This window comes from Canis lupus, chromosome 6, assembly GCF_003254725.2.
Source record: "Canis lupus dingo isolate Sandy chromosome 6, ASM325472v2, whole genome shotgun sequence".
In the NCBI taxonomy this organism is placed as follows: Eukaryota; Metazoa; Chordata; class Mammalia; order Carnivora; family Canidae; genus Canis; species Canis lupus.
In genome coordinates this window covers 74,662,883-74,679,438 of record NC_064248.1, presented here as the reverse complement: position 1 = coordinate 74,679,438, position 16,556 = coordinate 74,662,883, and the positions used below count along the sequence as shown (strand labels likewise).

General features: G+C 36.9%; 1 protein-coding gene and 1 long non-coding RNA gene across 13 annotated transcripts in view; one reads left to right on the top strand and one right to left on the bottom strand.

Moving 5' to 3' along the window:
• ZRANB2 (zinc finger RANBP2-type containing 2) overlaps nucleotides 1-16,486 on the bottom strand; it is an 18,831-nt gene extending 2,345 nt beyond the window's left edge. The window contains exons 1-10 of one of the 3 annotated variants that reach the window (XR_003124457.3): nucleotides 16,353-16,486; nucleotides 12,845-12,897; nucleotides 12,645-12,753; nucleotides 11,511-11,593; nucleotides 7,079-7,155; nucleotides 6,659-6,793; nucleotides 4,985-5,154; nucleotides 3,393-3,479; nucleotides 1,234-1,392; nucleotides 69-138 (exon numbers count right to left, since the gene is read on the bottom strand). Coding sequence is in view for 2 of the 3 variants with exons in the window: in XM_025417986.3 (XP_025273771.1) it covers nucleotides 109-142; nucleotides 1,234-1,392; nucleotides 3,393-3,479; nucleotides 4,985-5,154; nucleotides 6,659-6,793; nucleotides 7,079-7,155; nucleotides 11,511-11,593; nucleotides 12,645-12,753; nucleotides 12,845-12,897; nucleotides 16,353-16,408 (963 nt within the window). In the remaining variant the exon portion in view is untranslated. Of the gene's footprint in view, nucleotides 1-68; nucleotides 143-1,233; nucleotides 1,393-3,392; nucleotides 3,480-4,984; nucleotides 5,155-6,658; nucleotides 6,794-7,078; nucleotides 7,156-11,510; nucleotides 11,594-12,644; nucleotides 12,754-12,844; nucleotides 12,898-16,352 lie in introns of all 3 variants that reach the window. The other 2 variants (XM_025417986.3, XM_025417985.3) reach the window with 2 other exon arrangements.
• Nucleotides 16,418-16,556, top strand: part of LOC112641063 (uncharacterized) — a 159,070-nt gene continuing 158,931 nt past the window's right edge. For all 10 annotated transcript variants that reach the window (XR_007411604.1, XR_007411607.1, XR_007411608.1 and 7 more), the window contains exon 1: nucleotides 16,418-16,556. This is a non-coding gene — a long non-coding RNA (uncharacterized LOC112641063).

Here is a 16,556-nt window from a genome sequence, read left to right as displayed (position 1 = left end):
AGATGATTGTACAATTAGTTATAGGGTTATATTCATGCAGCTAATTATGAATAAGTCAATATATCAACCTGGGTAAAGTAGTGGTGTTCCGAGGGGTTGGCCCTGGGCTCAGGGTTGTTTAGTGTTTTCACCAATCACCTGGCTTATGGAATAGAGAACATGTTCATTAAGTTTAGATGACAACAAACTAGGGGGATTATATGTGGCTAAGATAAAAATTTGCAGAGTGGTAAGAAAGCAACAGAATGAATTTCATTCAAGTATGGAGTAATTTTTCTTACAAACAAATGCACAGAAACAATACTAGTTGTGTGTAACCTTAATACCTAAACTTCAAAATGTGAAGCAAAACTAATCATTCTGTACAAGAAGGAATCATGAGGTAATCCTACCACTGAACCCAGCAATAATCAGATTCTGCCTAATTCTTATATTCCACAAGCTGAAAGGATATGGAAAATTTGTAAAGATTACAAAGGAAATCATTAAAATGCCTATATGATTAGCTACTGAGAATGTAGAAAAAGTTAATGAAACTGAGTAATTAGCCTCTTGCAGAAAAGGCTGATGACACCTGCACTTTCCAAATTTTAAAAATGTGAACAGTAAGGTGATCAAATAAAAGGTCTTTCTCTCTAAAAAAAAAAAAAAAAAAAAAAAAAAAGAAAGAAAGAAAAGAAAAGAAAAAGATTTGGACCGCAAGATGAAATATGCATTAGCTACAAGAACAATTTCCTTATAGATAAAGGGCATGAAACAGTAATTTGCTGTGGAAATTCATTTATACATATTTAAATGAGAATAGATTTCCAATGATCTAAAATAATTTTTTTTACTAGAGGCCCCAGAATTCTAGGATTTCTAATATTTAATGTAAAATCAATAGCATACATTTAAAAATCAACTTCTAAATTACTTCAACATATAGCCTCTGAATTACAATCTTAAAAGACAGAAATAACCGAGAGTTGGCTATAATAATCATATACGAAAATAAAAATTTAAACAATAAAATGATCAGATAGTGGAAGAGTGGATTGATCTACAACTTTTCTAAGCAACCTGATCAAAGCACACAGGTAAACAAAGTAATTAATGGTTTTGAAGTTCAAAGTCGAAAAGTGTAACTTAAAATCGGAACAAAGAGATAATGAAAATCTAATCCTTGACTAGGAAGTTAATTTATTAAACACACTTAAGAACACCCATTCTTATTTCTACAGAAACCCAAACCTTTCGGGTGACCGTGATCTTGTTCGTCTTTTTTTTCGATCACCAGATGAAGAAGATCTAGAACGACTTCTCTTTCTGTTCCTCTCAGGAGAAGATGATGAACTTGAATAAGATCTTTTTCGTGGGGAAGAAGAGCCCCTGTGGGACCTGGAGCTGGATCTTCATTGATTGAGAAACAAATCAAACATTTCATTAAAAGAAGAAATAAGGCAGATCATTTTGTTAACAGAAAGCTCCAAAAATAAACAGGATTTACAACTGAAATTTTTATAAGCAGGAATACTTACTGCATACTCAACAGAAGACTTCTGGTTCAACCATGAAAACAATTCTATTTAAGTATAATTACTTTATGTTTTAATCTTTTTAACATTCTAGGTGTTCATCACTTATAATTAAGAACCAGCTTAATATATTAAAGATTTTTTTTTTTTTTGTAACTTAAGGCTTTCATTTTAAAGTATACATAAATAACAAAACCAAAAGTAAGTGCATTTACATGATTTTTTGTCTAGAAAACATCCTCCCATTTGGGAAACAAACATGTATGTTATATACAACTTCCTGAGGCAAATAAACATAACAATTCCTTGTGGAATTATGCAACTTATTAGTTAAGTTGCTATACAAAAGGCAGGGATAGGGGACAGCAATGAGAAAGAACAGTAACTATTAAACTGCCAAATAAAGAAAAATAAAATGAGTAACTTTGAAACTTTGATTTATATTAACAGTATTTGTTTTTATGAAGGACTACTATTCATGAAGTATGAAGTGTTGACATTCACATGTTTCAGGTAGAAGTAAATGTGCAAATATTTAAATGCAAAGTTTTTTCTTCGTTTACATATTTTGGTTGAAGGAATTTAGCTCAAACTTCCCAAAAAATTCACCTTTGGGCTTAAAATAAAATCAGAAAGCCCAAAAGGAGAATTCTTTGGAAAGTTATAAGCAATGAAAAAAATGTTTGGGAAGAACATGAAGGCTGTTCTGTAAATCTTAATTCTATTACTTCCCCAAAGGGAACTAGGACTTAAGAATCTTTACCTAAGCAGCACTCAAATAAAAGCACTAAAACATTGATAATACAGAACAATAAACTCACTTGCTCTCCATTTTGTACTGCCTTAATACGAGCTTGCGTATCATTCTTTCTTCCTTTAATGTTAAACTGCAGTTGCCCTTTAATGCTACAGATTTGGCTCTAGTAAGCAATTATTTTTACCAAAAGACCTACCATTACACTTCGGGGAGAATTTCCACACAAGTGCAATCTTAGTCATTTTCTTATTCTTGTGAGGTGCTTTAAATACATGATCAATAAATCAACTTAAAAAAAAAAAAGGCAGCATATTTTGACTAAGTTTAGGAAAAACACTTTAAGAAAGTAAAGACTAATGTTTCATTTGCTTCTTCATAAATTCTTTCTACATACAGGTTGGACCAAATGCAACCTGAAGTTAATTAACAGTAACACTTACTTAAGACCACAACCTACCTAGACTAACAAACCACACTAGTTTTTTAAACCAACCATACTTCTTGATTTAGTTTGTACAATTTAAGAGGACTGCTTATTCTACATATAATATTCATGTGTAGTATTTTATAATTTAATAATATTTTGTGTAATTTTTAAAAAATGGAAAAATGTATAAAATATTCCAGAAACTTTATGACATAAATGACAAAACAGTTTCTGTAAATACGGAAAGAATTGCCCTACAAAACAAAATCTGTTTTGAGGCAAGGTTAATTTTCTTCCTTTTAAAAACACAGCAAACTTTTCCTTTGCATATCTCTAACTGTATTTGAACTTTTACTGCAAACATAACTTTAATGCACTAGAGATACAGTGGTAAGACTTAGCTCCATCTTCCTACTTCATCTCATTTTAGCTAGCACAAAAAAAAAATCAAACCTTGCTTGCATAATGCAAAATAGCAACCTTAATTCAATCATGGGAATGTCTTGGCACACTGCTGGCAATGAAAACATCTCATGGTGAGAAAATTAAGCTGAGGCAAGTGCATTAGTTTTCTAATGCTAAAATAAAATTGACAAGTAGAAGCAAAATAAGAGAAAAAAAAGCAGCAACGCCCTCTGCAGCCTTAAATATTTTTTCTCTCTGCTTTACAGAGAGATGCTACCTCATTCACCTTGATTTCGACCCACGAGATCTCGAACGTTCTCTGGAACTGGAACGAGATCTTGACTGCGAACTGGAAGAACTTCTTGAACGGGACCTGGAACAACATGGAAGGATTTTTTTTTCCAGGACCACTTACATGAACTTTGTGATATGAAAACTGAAAGAAAAATACATATTAGAGTTCATTTTCATATAAAAAGACAACTATTTGAGATACATATATTTTCAAAAATATTTGAACTAAACATCATTTAAATATTTATGCCAAATTTAAGCTAATATATTTTTTTAAATCAACTACCACTTTCTAAATTTGACTAAATTACTCTAGAAGTCACTCAATATTGAACAAGTAAAAACACTAAGCATTTTCACTTCATTAACATTGAAGACTCTCTGCTCACAAATAGTTTTTAAAGCAACTCAGGACTTCACATCCAGGAATACTGAATGTTGTTTATAATTTCTTTGACAGAGCTCTAGCAATTTCCCTAATAAAACTCCTTCTGTTTCCTTAGTCTCTATAACATGACACTTGAGAAGTATGACGACATGTGTAAGTCCATTTGTTGTTTTTCTGTCTACTCAAAGGTTAGAGAATTAAAAAGAAAATACATTAACAATAATGTCATTGTCTTAGGTAATTATACTATTGAAAAATGATACATGGGGAGTTATGGCCCTCTTAAATTTTAAAAAATCACAAATTAAATAAAATTCACTTACTAACCTAGTATATAAATAACCTTTACCTCTTAAGATAATACCTTATTGAAAAAGATTACTATTACATTTACATCTTAAAATTACTATCTTTATAATCACAATTGTATGCTCTCAGGCTTTATAGTACTCAAACAAAAATATATTAAGTATTCAAATAAGCTGTTTTTATCCCTAAATACCGTTAAAATTCATTGCCCATGGTTTCACTGTACTGTGAATAGGAATTCTTCAAGAGAACATTGCCTATATGAGGTACTGCTTTTGCTCGCCAAAAATTTTATTTTCATTGTTGACTAATCAGGTAATTTTATTGAAATTTTACATTTCTAGCAATGTAATATTCAAGTACACCAACTAAATCCTTTTTCCTGGACATCTCAAAATCATGAGCATTAGGGCAATAAAACCACTATGTCAGAAATTTGCTCCTTTATTCAAAATACCTCTAACCAAATTATTAAACTATTGTATATTAAAAGCAATGTGTCTAAGAAGTGTCTAGAAAAGTGTCTAGAAAATTTCCATACTAGCCTTTAACATCACTTTATCTGAAAGTTCCTAAATGTAAACTATCTTTTAGTTAATTAAATCTCACTATGTGTAATGATTTAAATGAATTTTTAAAGTCTACTTTAAGAAAGGCATGGTGCTAAAAATGAACCAAGGAAATTTCACATTAAAACTTTGCAATTCTGAAAATACTGGACAATTACTTCATGGCACTAAGAAATAATTATTTTGTAAATGTTGACTTGAATAAAATCCCTAAAGTACAAAGGAAAGCTTATTCAGTAAAGAAAAACAAAATTTATAAATAAAGAAGTTAGATACTGACATTTTGACTGGTGTTACCCTTGACCTGTACCCGTTTACCTGGACCTAGACCTTGAACTTGAGGGGGAGGATGAGCGTGATGAAGATCGTGAATGTGAAGATCGGGACTTTGAGCGACTTCGTCTATTAGATTTCTTTTTATTACTATCTTCTTCTTCACTGGCATCAAGATTATATTTTGAGAGATCAGCATCATCTTCATCCTCATCCTAACAAAAATTCAATTATTTAGACATTTGGATACTATCTACTAGGAATGATGAACAGTTCTGTGCACTGGACATCTCCATATGGATACATGGTATCATCAATGGATATGATATCATCAACATCTCAGCAATGTCTCAATCCTGAAATCTGCCTACAGTATTACTTATCTCAGATACACAGATTATCTCAGACATTTCAACAAAGTAAACCTGGAACTCATATTATTTCTTCTTTTTTGGTCACAATGTATTACCAAGTAAGCTGCCAAGAATTTTCAATTTTAGGGGCACCTGCGTGGCTCAGTGATTGAGCATCTGCTTTTGGCTCAGATCATGATCCTGGGCTTCTAGGATTGAGCCCTGCTTTAGGTTCCCTGCAGGCAGCCTGCTTCTCCCTCTGCCTATATCTCTGTCCCTCCCCCGCACCCCCCGCTGTCTCTCTCATGATTAAAAAAAAAAAAATTAAATTTTTTTTTAATTTTAACCCCTTAAAAACCCTTGAATCCATCTTTAGTCTTAGTTCAGAACTTTATTCTTTTCTCCAGTATACTACAGTATTACCTTTCACTTGGTCTCCCTAAATCTAGGGACCCATCCTGCCTCCCTACTACCTCAATATATTGACTGTTACTACCTTGAAACACGTCAGATAAACATACCTCATTTGCTAAGAAACAACCTTTAGAAATGGTTTCACAGTCATCTGTGTAGTTGCATTTGAGGGATTCTTATGATGAGACCTCAAAGTATACCTATAATGGTATCTATACATCAGGCCATAAAACTTTATACTCTGGCCTCGAATACCACCTGACCTGATGGTGGTGGCTGTCCCTCTCACCACATTCTGCCCTCTGCTCTAATCACATTACCTTATGAATGATTTTTTGATGTTGTTTATTTCCTATTTAAATGACTTTCATTTGCTGTTCTCCGCCTGAAAGTGTTCTGACCACAGCTCCTGAAGCCAGCATGTAGTATCATTCTATCATTCAAGATCTCAGCTCAAATTTCACCTCCCCAGAAAATCTCCCCATCCACTGAAACCAAAGTAGATCTTCTCATGATGTGTTATCACATTTGTCTTTATAACATCATTGCTACTTAAATTATCTTGTCCATTTATGTCTTATCCATTTATGTCTTTCCCCTCTAGAATTGAAGTTCCATTAAAAGAAGGATGGTTTGGGCAGCCCCAGTGGCTCAGTGGTTTAGCGCCACCTTCGGCCCGGGGCGTGATCCTGGAGACCCGCAATCGGGTCCCATGTTTCTGTGTCTCTAATAAATAAATAAAATCCTAAAAAAAAAAAAAAGATGGTTCGGTCTCCGTTATTCTATTTCCAGAGGCAGTATAGTGCTTGGAAGAGTAAAGCTCAAAACCTTTTGAGAACAAATGAATATATAAAACCTATCTTCACTACTGGACAAAGATCACTGAAAGACTCACATTATATTCATAGCTCAAATAAAACTCAGGAGAACATAAGACAAGGAAACCATTTACCTCATCTAATTTATATTTAGAAAGATCTTCATCCTCATCCTCTTCTTCTCCCTCAGATTCTTTGTCTTCAACTTCCTTTAAAATAGATGCAGGACCAACTGCCTTCCCTCTGTATTTTTTCTTTTTACGTCCAAACTAGAGAAAAAGTTTCATGATATTTCTGTCAGCTAAAAATGTTTTAAAATTACTATTTTTCTAAAAAATTCCTTTTATATATTTAAGTCAATATGCATTTTCAAGTTAATTGTTAAAATTATATATTTAAGCCAAACAGGACTTCTTTAAAAACTGTCAGCTGCTTTAAAAGAATCAATGTGTACTTACAAAAATAAGATATATATTTATTATTCCTTTGCATTTAAGACATTTTTAACATGTTTTCTATTTTGTGTTCAACCTGCACACTAGTGTATAGCTTACCTCATCGTATTCGCCATCAGACTCTTCTCTTTCTATATATTCAACGTTTTCTCTTTCATTAAAACCACCACCATAGCCTAAAAAAGGAGGGGACATAAACTGTTACCCTATGACAATTCATTAAAATAACAAAAATGTAATAAAATCATCTCCCAGCATTAGAAAAAAAGAAAAATCTCATCAATGACATTTGCCTAGCTAATAAATTACTAGTTTAAAAAAAAGCACATTAAAAAACATCAGAACAGTGTCAAAGTTAGACACCTTAGCTAAAAAAGCCCTGTTGCTACACTTCTAGCTCTTCTCAATTTCAAAATATCCTGTATGACTTAGACTATGCATGGAATACACAAGCGGAAAACGACTTACTTCTGTAATTTATCATAGTTCTTCTGGGAGGACTGGGCTCAGTAAGAACTAAAAACCAAATTTCACTGATTACTAGCTGAAGATAGTCTGAAATCTTTTGATATGTTGAAATTTTGCTGAGCTAAAATGTAGCTAGGGTTTGGAATAGTCCTAATTATAAAAAAACGAATACAAGGACATAATAAAAGAACACCCAAATTCATTTTAATACAATTATTTTTAACATACTGTTAAAAGTCACTGAGGTACAATAAAATAGGCAGCAGACTTTTAAACTGAGAATATTCTATTAAAAAATATTCAAGCTCAGCAAATCACAGTTCTTTGATGTCACAGCCAACATCTTCAATCGGACTGACAGTTTTTTGATACATACTTAAGAGGAGCTGGGGTTACTTTTAGAGAAAGTGAGTGAGATTGTGAATAAATCTCCCACTGGAAAGATGATGGAGATGTATGTAGGCAAGGGCAACATCACCTAACTACTTCATAGACTGCAGAGCAGGGGCAGTACATAAAAATAGTGATTCCAAGGCTTAAGGATTTTATGAACCAGCAAAACGCTAAATAAATGTGAGCAAGAAAGTATTTTTTAAAAATTTAAGATACGTGACTTAAAAATGATCGATCATGGGCATTTAAAAAAACGATCACTTACCCTACCATCATTTTATAAGAGTCACAAATAGTAGAAGGGATAACTGTCCCAACAAAATAATGTAGTAAGTTTAACTTTCTTAAAAAAAAACAACCAAAAAACACAATCATCTTCATTATAATTTATACCAGTGAAAACTGAATGTGTCAATGCTTATCCCTCAAATACTTGCATGTGATCCCCTTTCCTTCTCCTCCTACCTTATTTCAGAGACAATATGGACTTCAATTGTGATATACAAGAATTTCCTTTTGCTTCTATACATGACATACAAATGAAGAGTGTATTAAATACCAGTAACAATTTTTCCTTAGTAAAATCTTGGCTCTAGCTTTTCAGAAATTAAATATAAAAAGACAAAAACAAGTACAAGTGAGTATATGCTGAACCTCAAGAAAACAGCTCATATTCAATACTAATTTTTAGATTATAAATACTGTGGAAAGTTATAATTCAATATAGTTTCTTACATCTAGGTATATTTGATGTAATATCAACGTCTTGAGATTAAGGTAGGAGTAGTCTAATAAACAACAAATTTTAAAACATGACCAATAATAGAGACCTAAAGACCTAAGCTTCCAAGTACTTAAAAGTAGGAAAAAAAAAAAAAAAACTTCACAGGATCTAGATGGAATATTCACTTTAAGAGATGATTAATGATAAAGATCTAAACTTCAAAAACTTAAGAGAAAAGCGAAAACTAAAACAAACCAAAAAACCCACCACAGAATTTAGATGGAAATTCACATAGGAAAAAAATTAAAAGCAAAGTGAATAAATACAATGCAATAGCATGATTGTCTTCAGGTCAGCAGTGCAGAAAAATGCCTGATAGACTATTAATATGTGGAAACATGTGAAAATACTAAATTCTATTTAAAATCAGTAGTTGGGCTTTTAGAGTTCTTTGTTCACACTCAAGGAATCTGCAGCTGGGGATCCCTGGGTGGCGCAGCAGTTTAGCGCCTGTCTTTGGCCCAGGGCGCGATCCTGGAGAACCGGGATCGAATCCCACGTCGGGCTCCCTGCAAGGAGCCTGCTTCACTCTCTGCCTGTGTCTCTGCCTCTCTCTCTCTCTGTGTGACTATCATAAATAAATAAATAAATAAATAAATAAATAAATAAAGGAATCTGCAGCTGAAAAATGACATGGCAAATAAATTATTGCAGGATTCAGAAAGTGACCTATAATTCACAAGTAATTTTCCATAGGTATATAGGTAAAACTACTTTAAAATATATCGCAGCAAACATAAAGCTATTTTCATGTTTTCATACAGAAAAAGAACTTTAATTTTTGACAAGAATGTAATTACTAAAGTATAAACTATACAAAAATAGGAGAACGCCTAATTATTTGTATAATTATTTGAAGGGATAATGCAGAAGTCAGCAATCTTTCAGTAGCACATCAAGTTTTCTTTTACTTGCAGACTATCCCACGCTTAGGAAATGTTCCCCAGAACCTTGGACTTCCTTATTAAAAACAGTAAAGAGACACTGAGGAGCAAAGCTATAGGTTATTTCAACCTTCAACTGTGACCAGCAAAGACAACCAGTTATAACCAAAGAACTAGTTATAGCCAAAGAAGTGGGAAAGGGTCAAGATATCAGAATCATAGGAAAAAAGACTGAGTAAAGGAAAAGTGAGAAGACAGCAAACTTTGAGGACTGATTTTAGTTGTTAGACTATAGTTTTCACAATAGTGGAACTTTAAAGAAGAGTCACAAAACAGATCAAAGAATATGGAGAGATAAAAAGCTCTTTGGAAATTTAAAAAAACCGATAAAGATTTTGGATTTTATCCTAAGAACAAGACCATTTTAAACCAAGTAGGTCTTTACTTTGAAAAAAAAGTAAAACATCTCTGGCTACCAACAGGGCAGGAGGCAGAATGTGTAGAGACATCAGCTAAACAGCAATTTCTCCAAGACAAGATAAAGTGGTATTTCTACTACCTAGGGGAGTGGTGGAAAAGCATTCTGGAGGGAGTAGAGGAGAAATGAAGGAGTTACTAAGGACATCTAGCTTTCTGGCTTACGCAACAAGCACGTGGTGGGGAGCACGAATCATGAGAAAGAGATCACTTAGAAGAGGGCCAGGTCCTGGGGGAAAATTATGAGCTCAGTTTGGATATAGTAAGTCTGACATTTACATGGTAACGTTGAATAGGCAGCTGGATATATAGGTCAAAGGAGTCTCAGCTGAAGACATACACCTGAGTATCATGGTGTGCCATAGGTTACTTAAACTTAGGGCTTAGGGAAACAACGCCCAAAAAATAAAGAGCAAAGAAAGAAAACCTAGGGATTGGACCTTAAAGAACCTCAACAGTCTGTGGACATGCAGAAGACGGCGAACCTAAAAAGGACACAAATTACCTGAGGTGTGGGAAGAAAAAAGATAAAAAAAGACAGAACACATCTTTTATGTTTTAGGAGGGGAAGGAGGGAAAAAAGGGGAGATTCTTATTAAAAGGCCCCAATCTACTCAGTTAGTACAAAGGCCAAAAATAGGAGTGAGGTAGGATTTGAAGATTGAAAAAGTATCTAGGGCATTGGACATAATAATAATAATAATAATAATAACAATAATAATAATCTCACATTAGAGATTATTTAAAAAACAAAAACACATGGGGAATAAAACAAATATTTCAGTTACAGTCTTGAATGTCCAAATCCAGATGATTCTTGAAGGCTCACGGGTCTCCTATCCCTAGAAACCAGAGTGGAAGTGGTCTGAAGTTCTCAAGGAAAAGAAAACAGGGAAGTAGTTTAGTAAATAAGTCTGACAACGGTAACTATATACAGAAGGAAACTTTTGATTCTATGACGTATGAGTCACTATGTGATAAAATCAGATTTGAAGTATAGGGATAATGTGGTTGGGCTAATTGCTGGTAACTGAAACACTATATAGTTAGGTAAATCATCTCACCACAGAACACACAGAGCCAGTGGTAACCGACTACTTTGGTCAGTGCTTACCAAACACCATCCAAATCACCGACAAATTTCAGGGACCCACACTCCAAGAGCTTTCACAGTTCTGTTTTGAAATCTGTATTTTTAAAGTTTCCCAAATAACTCCAATGCACAGCCAACTTTGAGAATTACTGCCTAAGCTTTAGACAAGTACCTTAAAAGGTGCCTCTCTGCCCTTCTTAATTTGTGAGCATAGGACTCTCTACCACTATACTTAGTACTTAGTAAAATGGGATATTAGGAAACAAAAAGTCTTTTTTTTGAGTAGGAGAGAAAAAAATCCAGTTAAAAAACCTAAAGGCAGAACAGATGGAACGATCAACTACTGTGCTCTTATAAGAGAAGGTCATTGAATTGTCAATTAAACTTTTAGTTCTTTTGAAATCATTTAGTTAGAACATGATCGGATTTTACCTGTTCTTTCTTCTAACTTAGCATACTTCGGAGTATTACACATGTTACACTCTGATCTTCTGGCCCAATTCACATTACTGCACCTTTAGAAGAGACAAATACCAAATTAGTAGGCTATACTACAATACAGGGAAAAAAGTAAATTTTTAGACATTCTAGAATTTTAATTTTAAAATAAAAATTAGGATGAAACCACTACCATAAAGAACCATTTATAAAGATACTGTAAACAAAGAAAATGTACTAGTGTGGATTCCAACAAAAGACTGAACTATTTAAGCAGAGAAGCAAGAGCTATATAGTTTGAAGACTGCATTTGTCATTTTTTTCAAAAACATGAGACAAATCATACAGAGATTTTGATGCCTTGGGGGGAAAATTCATTTTAAATTAAAAGTTTTACTAATTTTTCAGTCTCTAAATTAACCTCAAAGGACAATAAAGTTATACCTTCCATTTATATTTTTAAAAAAAAATTTTTTTTGAGGCATCAGTTCAAGCACTGCATTTCACAGCATTATCAAATCCAATGACTTAATCTGTTAGAGAATTGTCCAATATAAATGTAATAACTACAGTATCAGAAATTTATGTAAGACCCTCTTCTGATTCAGTCCTTTCTCATATATTTATCTGCACAACAGAAAAACATAGAAGTTGGAAACAATCTATACAGAACTTGAAAATCAAAAGTATTAAGGAAAACTACCTCATTAGACAGTTATGGCAAAGAACCTATGATTCTAAAACTACTTTGTAAAAACACAGAATGTATTTCGTAGTATATTTCCTATTAATGATAGAGGCTAAAAGTTCCTGAGATTTTTCAGTAATAAAAAGAAGTAGGCTTTGGTGGTTTTAAATAGCCCTTCCTCTTTTTTTTTTTTGAATGGAAGCTTACCTTAGGCATTCATTTACCAGTACACATCATCCATCACAATAAAAACTAACACTACCATTAAAATAATAGAATTGAAAAATTCTTTATACTTCTATATCAGATAGACTAATCAATACGTCTTTGATTTAAATGATTTCCCTGGTTTGTTAATGTGCCTAGTAAGAACTGGAAATATTAATAAGCAGTGGCTAGACATATTATGGAAGAAAAAGTAGATAATTTAAAACACATACGTTTTGCACTGCCAGTCATTAGCACTAAAAAGGCCTCGGCTTTTTTCTGCAAGTGTCTTTCCTATTTCAGTACCCCCAGCTTTCATCATCTTAGCCTCGGTTGTTTTCTCTGAAAATAGGAAAACAATGCGTTATGAAACTGGGGAAATTAAAAAAATGATCTGTATACAGTCATAATAGAAGCTTCCTTAAATGCTTACCCCGACCACATCTATTACAGCTGGTTCTTCTGGCAAAGTTTACATTTCCACATCTGAAAATAAACAATATAAGGATGTCATTTAAATGAACAGAATTCTTAAAATTCTTTTTTTTTTAAAAGATTTTATTTTTTTTAAATTTTTATTTATTTATGATAGTCACAGAGAGAGAGAGAGAGAGAGAGGGGCAGAGACACAGGCAGAGGGAGAAGCAGGCTCCATGCACCAGGAGCCCGACGTGGGATTCGATCCCGGGTCTCCAGGATCGCGCCCTGGGCCAAAGACAGGCGCCAAACCGCTGCGCCACCCAGGGATCCCCAGAATTCTTAAAATTCTAAACGCGTAACTTTTTAATGTGTCCTTACTATATTACCTGCATCCAGAACTTATGCCATCTCAGTCATGTAAGTTACAAAACAAAAACAAAAACCCAACACCCCCCCCCCCCCACAACAAAATCACAATGTAAATGGAAAAAAAATATTTAAAGTCACAAGTCCAGGATAAGAAATTCCAACCTTTCACTAATTGGTTATGGGGATCCTGGTTGAGTCATTTAGGATCTGTGTGCTTCAGTGTTCTATTAGCACCTATCACTGACTGTAACAAAATCCCCTTGGCAAAGCTGAAGTGAGGTATGACTGCACTTCAGTAATTACTGCGGGGGCATCAAGTCAAAAAAAAAACTCAAAGTGACTCCTAATAAAGATAATAAGATATACACAAAAATGTAGTCAATATTATAAGAAATACATAATCCTATAGATGGGCCAATGGGGAAAATATAGATAGATAAATCAGAGGCGGCTTCATGGATCTTGACAAGATAATCTCTTTACAAGCAGGAGATGGAATTTAAGTAAAGAAAATACGTTATACCAACTAAAACTATAAATAGCTTCAATTGCAAGGAAATGGGGAGTTTTCCCGGGATATTTATCAAAACTCTGAAACCTAGTTGAAATAAATAACCAACCACAACCAACAAACTCAACATGATGCAACTCAGTATCACTTGATGTTTATATCCAGCAAACTTAAAACAACCATCAGGTTCACTAACAGTGGTCTTAACACTGCATCTGAATATTGTAAAAGCATGGTAAATGCTCGGAATGACATGCAAAGCTTAAATCTTAAAAAGCTGATTTCTTTTAGGTGTTCTACTAGAATTAAATAAGCACGTAAATTATGGAATGGCCACTAAACTGAGTGCTCCAAATAATTCTTACATCTTTTTTTCCCTTTAATATGCCTTATGACTCATATAAGCATTGAAAATCTATCTTGTGGGGCACCTGTGTGGCTCAGTTGGTTAAGCACCTGCCCTCAGCTCAGGTCATGATCCAAGGGTCCTGGGATCGAGCCCCGCATCAGGCTCCTTGCTCAGTGAGGAGTCTGCCTCTGTCTCTCCATCTCTCTGTCCCTCCCCGATTGTTCTCTAATAAATAAAATCTTAAAAAAAAAAACTTGAATATATGCACTGTAAGAATAATAGCCTATTCGCATATTCGCAACGAGCTGAACGTACTTAGACCTACGTCAAATATTGGCCCATGTTGTCATTAACGCTGTCACAGGCACGTCGTTCTTCAAGTAACCAACACAAAAATCAGGTGTGTTATCTTTCCAACGTTTTCCATAGTATCCCTTAGAGCGATGCTGTTCTTGCATACGAATCCATTCGATTCCATGCTATCAAGCAGACCTGATCCTTGAGATCATCTTAATCTTTATGCAAATGAGTCGTCAATTAATTATGAAATAAATCTGACCGATATTTCACTTAAACTACTTAAAATGTAGGGAATCCCAGGATGGCTCAGCGGTTTAGCACCAACTTCAGTCCAGGGCGTGATCCTGGAGTCCTATGCATGGAGCCTGCTTCTCTCTCTGCCTGTGTCTCTGCCTCTCCCTCTCTCATGAATAAATAAATAAAATGCCAATATATATATATATATAATATATACATATAAAATTTATATATATACGCACTTAAAATGTGAATGGGCATCAAATATTGGGGAACTACAGGCTCCCTGCATGGAGTCTGCTTCTCCTCTGCCTGTGTCTCTGCTTCTCTGTCTCAAATAAAAAAATAAAAATAAAAAAAAAAAAACTTAAAATGTGAATGGGCGTCAAATATTGGGGACCACGGGCTCCACATCCTTTAAGGAGGCAACGTGTGAGGACGTTGTGTGAGCTGACCTTTCTAGAACTACCGCCAACCGATTGCTACCAATGCAGAGCCTTCACCTCCGGGATACTTCCCCGCTGGACACCCCATCCAGGCTCCCGGGTATTCATCGATAAGGGCGCTATCCGACCCTGGTGTCTCAGTCAAGTTAAATAACCTACTTAACGGGGTCTGTAAGCCACAGACCTGAAAATCAAACCCCGCGTTTGCTTGCTTCCAACTCTCGTCCTTACTATACCAGGGGCTCTACCGCGTGTGTGGCTGCTAGCTCAAGAGGAGGAGATGCAAGATTTTAATCTGGATCCGAAGTGTGTTGCGTTCAAGGTTCCGGGCGCTTCCTTTCCGTGCGTTTCCAAACAGGCACCATGTATGTATGTATTATGTGTATGTATGTGCTCGGGCGGAGAGCCTTCGGGGAGAACCCGGCCGTGGCACACACAGCACCGCGGCTCCCGCACCGATGGTTCAAAAAAAAAAAAAAAAAAAAAGCTGGGCCACTGAGGCACGTGCTTGCTTCTCTGCTGCAGGGATGGGATCTCAGGGCTGAGCAGGCAAAAAAAAAAGGGGGGGGGCAGAACAACAAAATAACACAGACCTCTTGCATTTCGGCTGTTAGCGGGTGATTAAAGATCAATAAAGAGAAAAGGAGGAAAAAAAAAAAAGAAAGAAAGTCCGAATTTCCTAAAAATCAAAGCAAGGCAGCAGGCAGTGTCTCAGGGAGGGGAGGGGATGGGGGAGGCCCACGCATTAGGGAAGAAAGCGAAAATTGGAAAGTCTAAAAACCCAGGCGGAGGACGAGGGGCCAAAGGGCCGACACGGAGGAAGGCGCTTCCCGCGAACCGGAGGAAAGTTCTGCAGGAGGAGTCACGTGGGCAGGTGCACGGGGCGCGCGGGGGCGGCTGGGGCGGCGGGGGCGCGCGCGGGGGCGGCTGGGAGCGCGCGCGCGGGGGCGGCTGGGAGCGCGCGGGGCTCGGGGGCGCGCGCGGGGGCCGCGGGGGCGCGCGGGGCCCGGGAGCGGCGGGGTCGCGGCCCAGGCAGCCCGCGTGGCCCCGAGACGCCGCCGCGGCCCCGCCGCCGCCGCGCCCCGCCGAGGCTCCCGAGGCCGCTCGCGGCGAAGAGCCGGGAGCCTCCTTCCCGCCGCCGGGGCCGGGGCCGGGGCCGGAGCGGGGGCGGGGGGCGGGGGGCGGGGGGGGCCGGCGGTTCGCCGCCTGCACCCGGCTCGGGCGATCCGAGCCCCCGACGACGGCCGACGCCGACGGAACCCGGGCCCTCACACCCTCAGCCCCGACCCGGGCCCCTTCGCGGACTCACTTTTTGTCAGGGCAGATCCAGTCTCCGTCGCTGACTCGGAAATTCTTGGTCGACATCTTGGCCGCCGCCGCCACCGCCGCCCGCAGCTGCGTCTTCGCAGGAGGAAGCGGGCTGGGGCCTCGCGGCCGCCGGGGCTGCCCGCTCCGCGCCTGACTCCGACGCGCGCCCGCGCCCCGCGGCGACCGAGACGCGCACGGGCCCGGG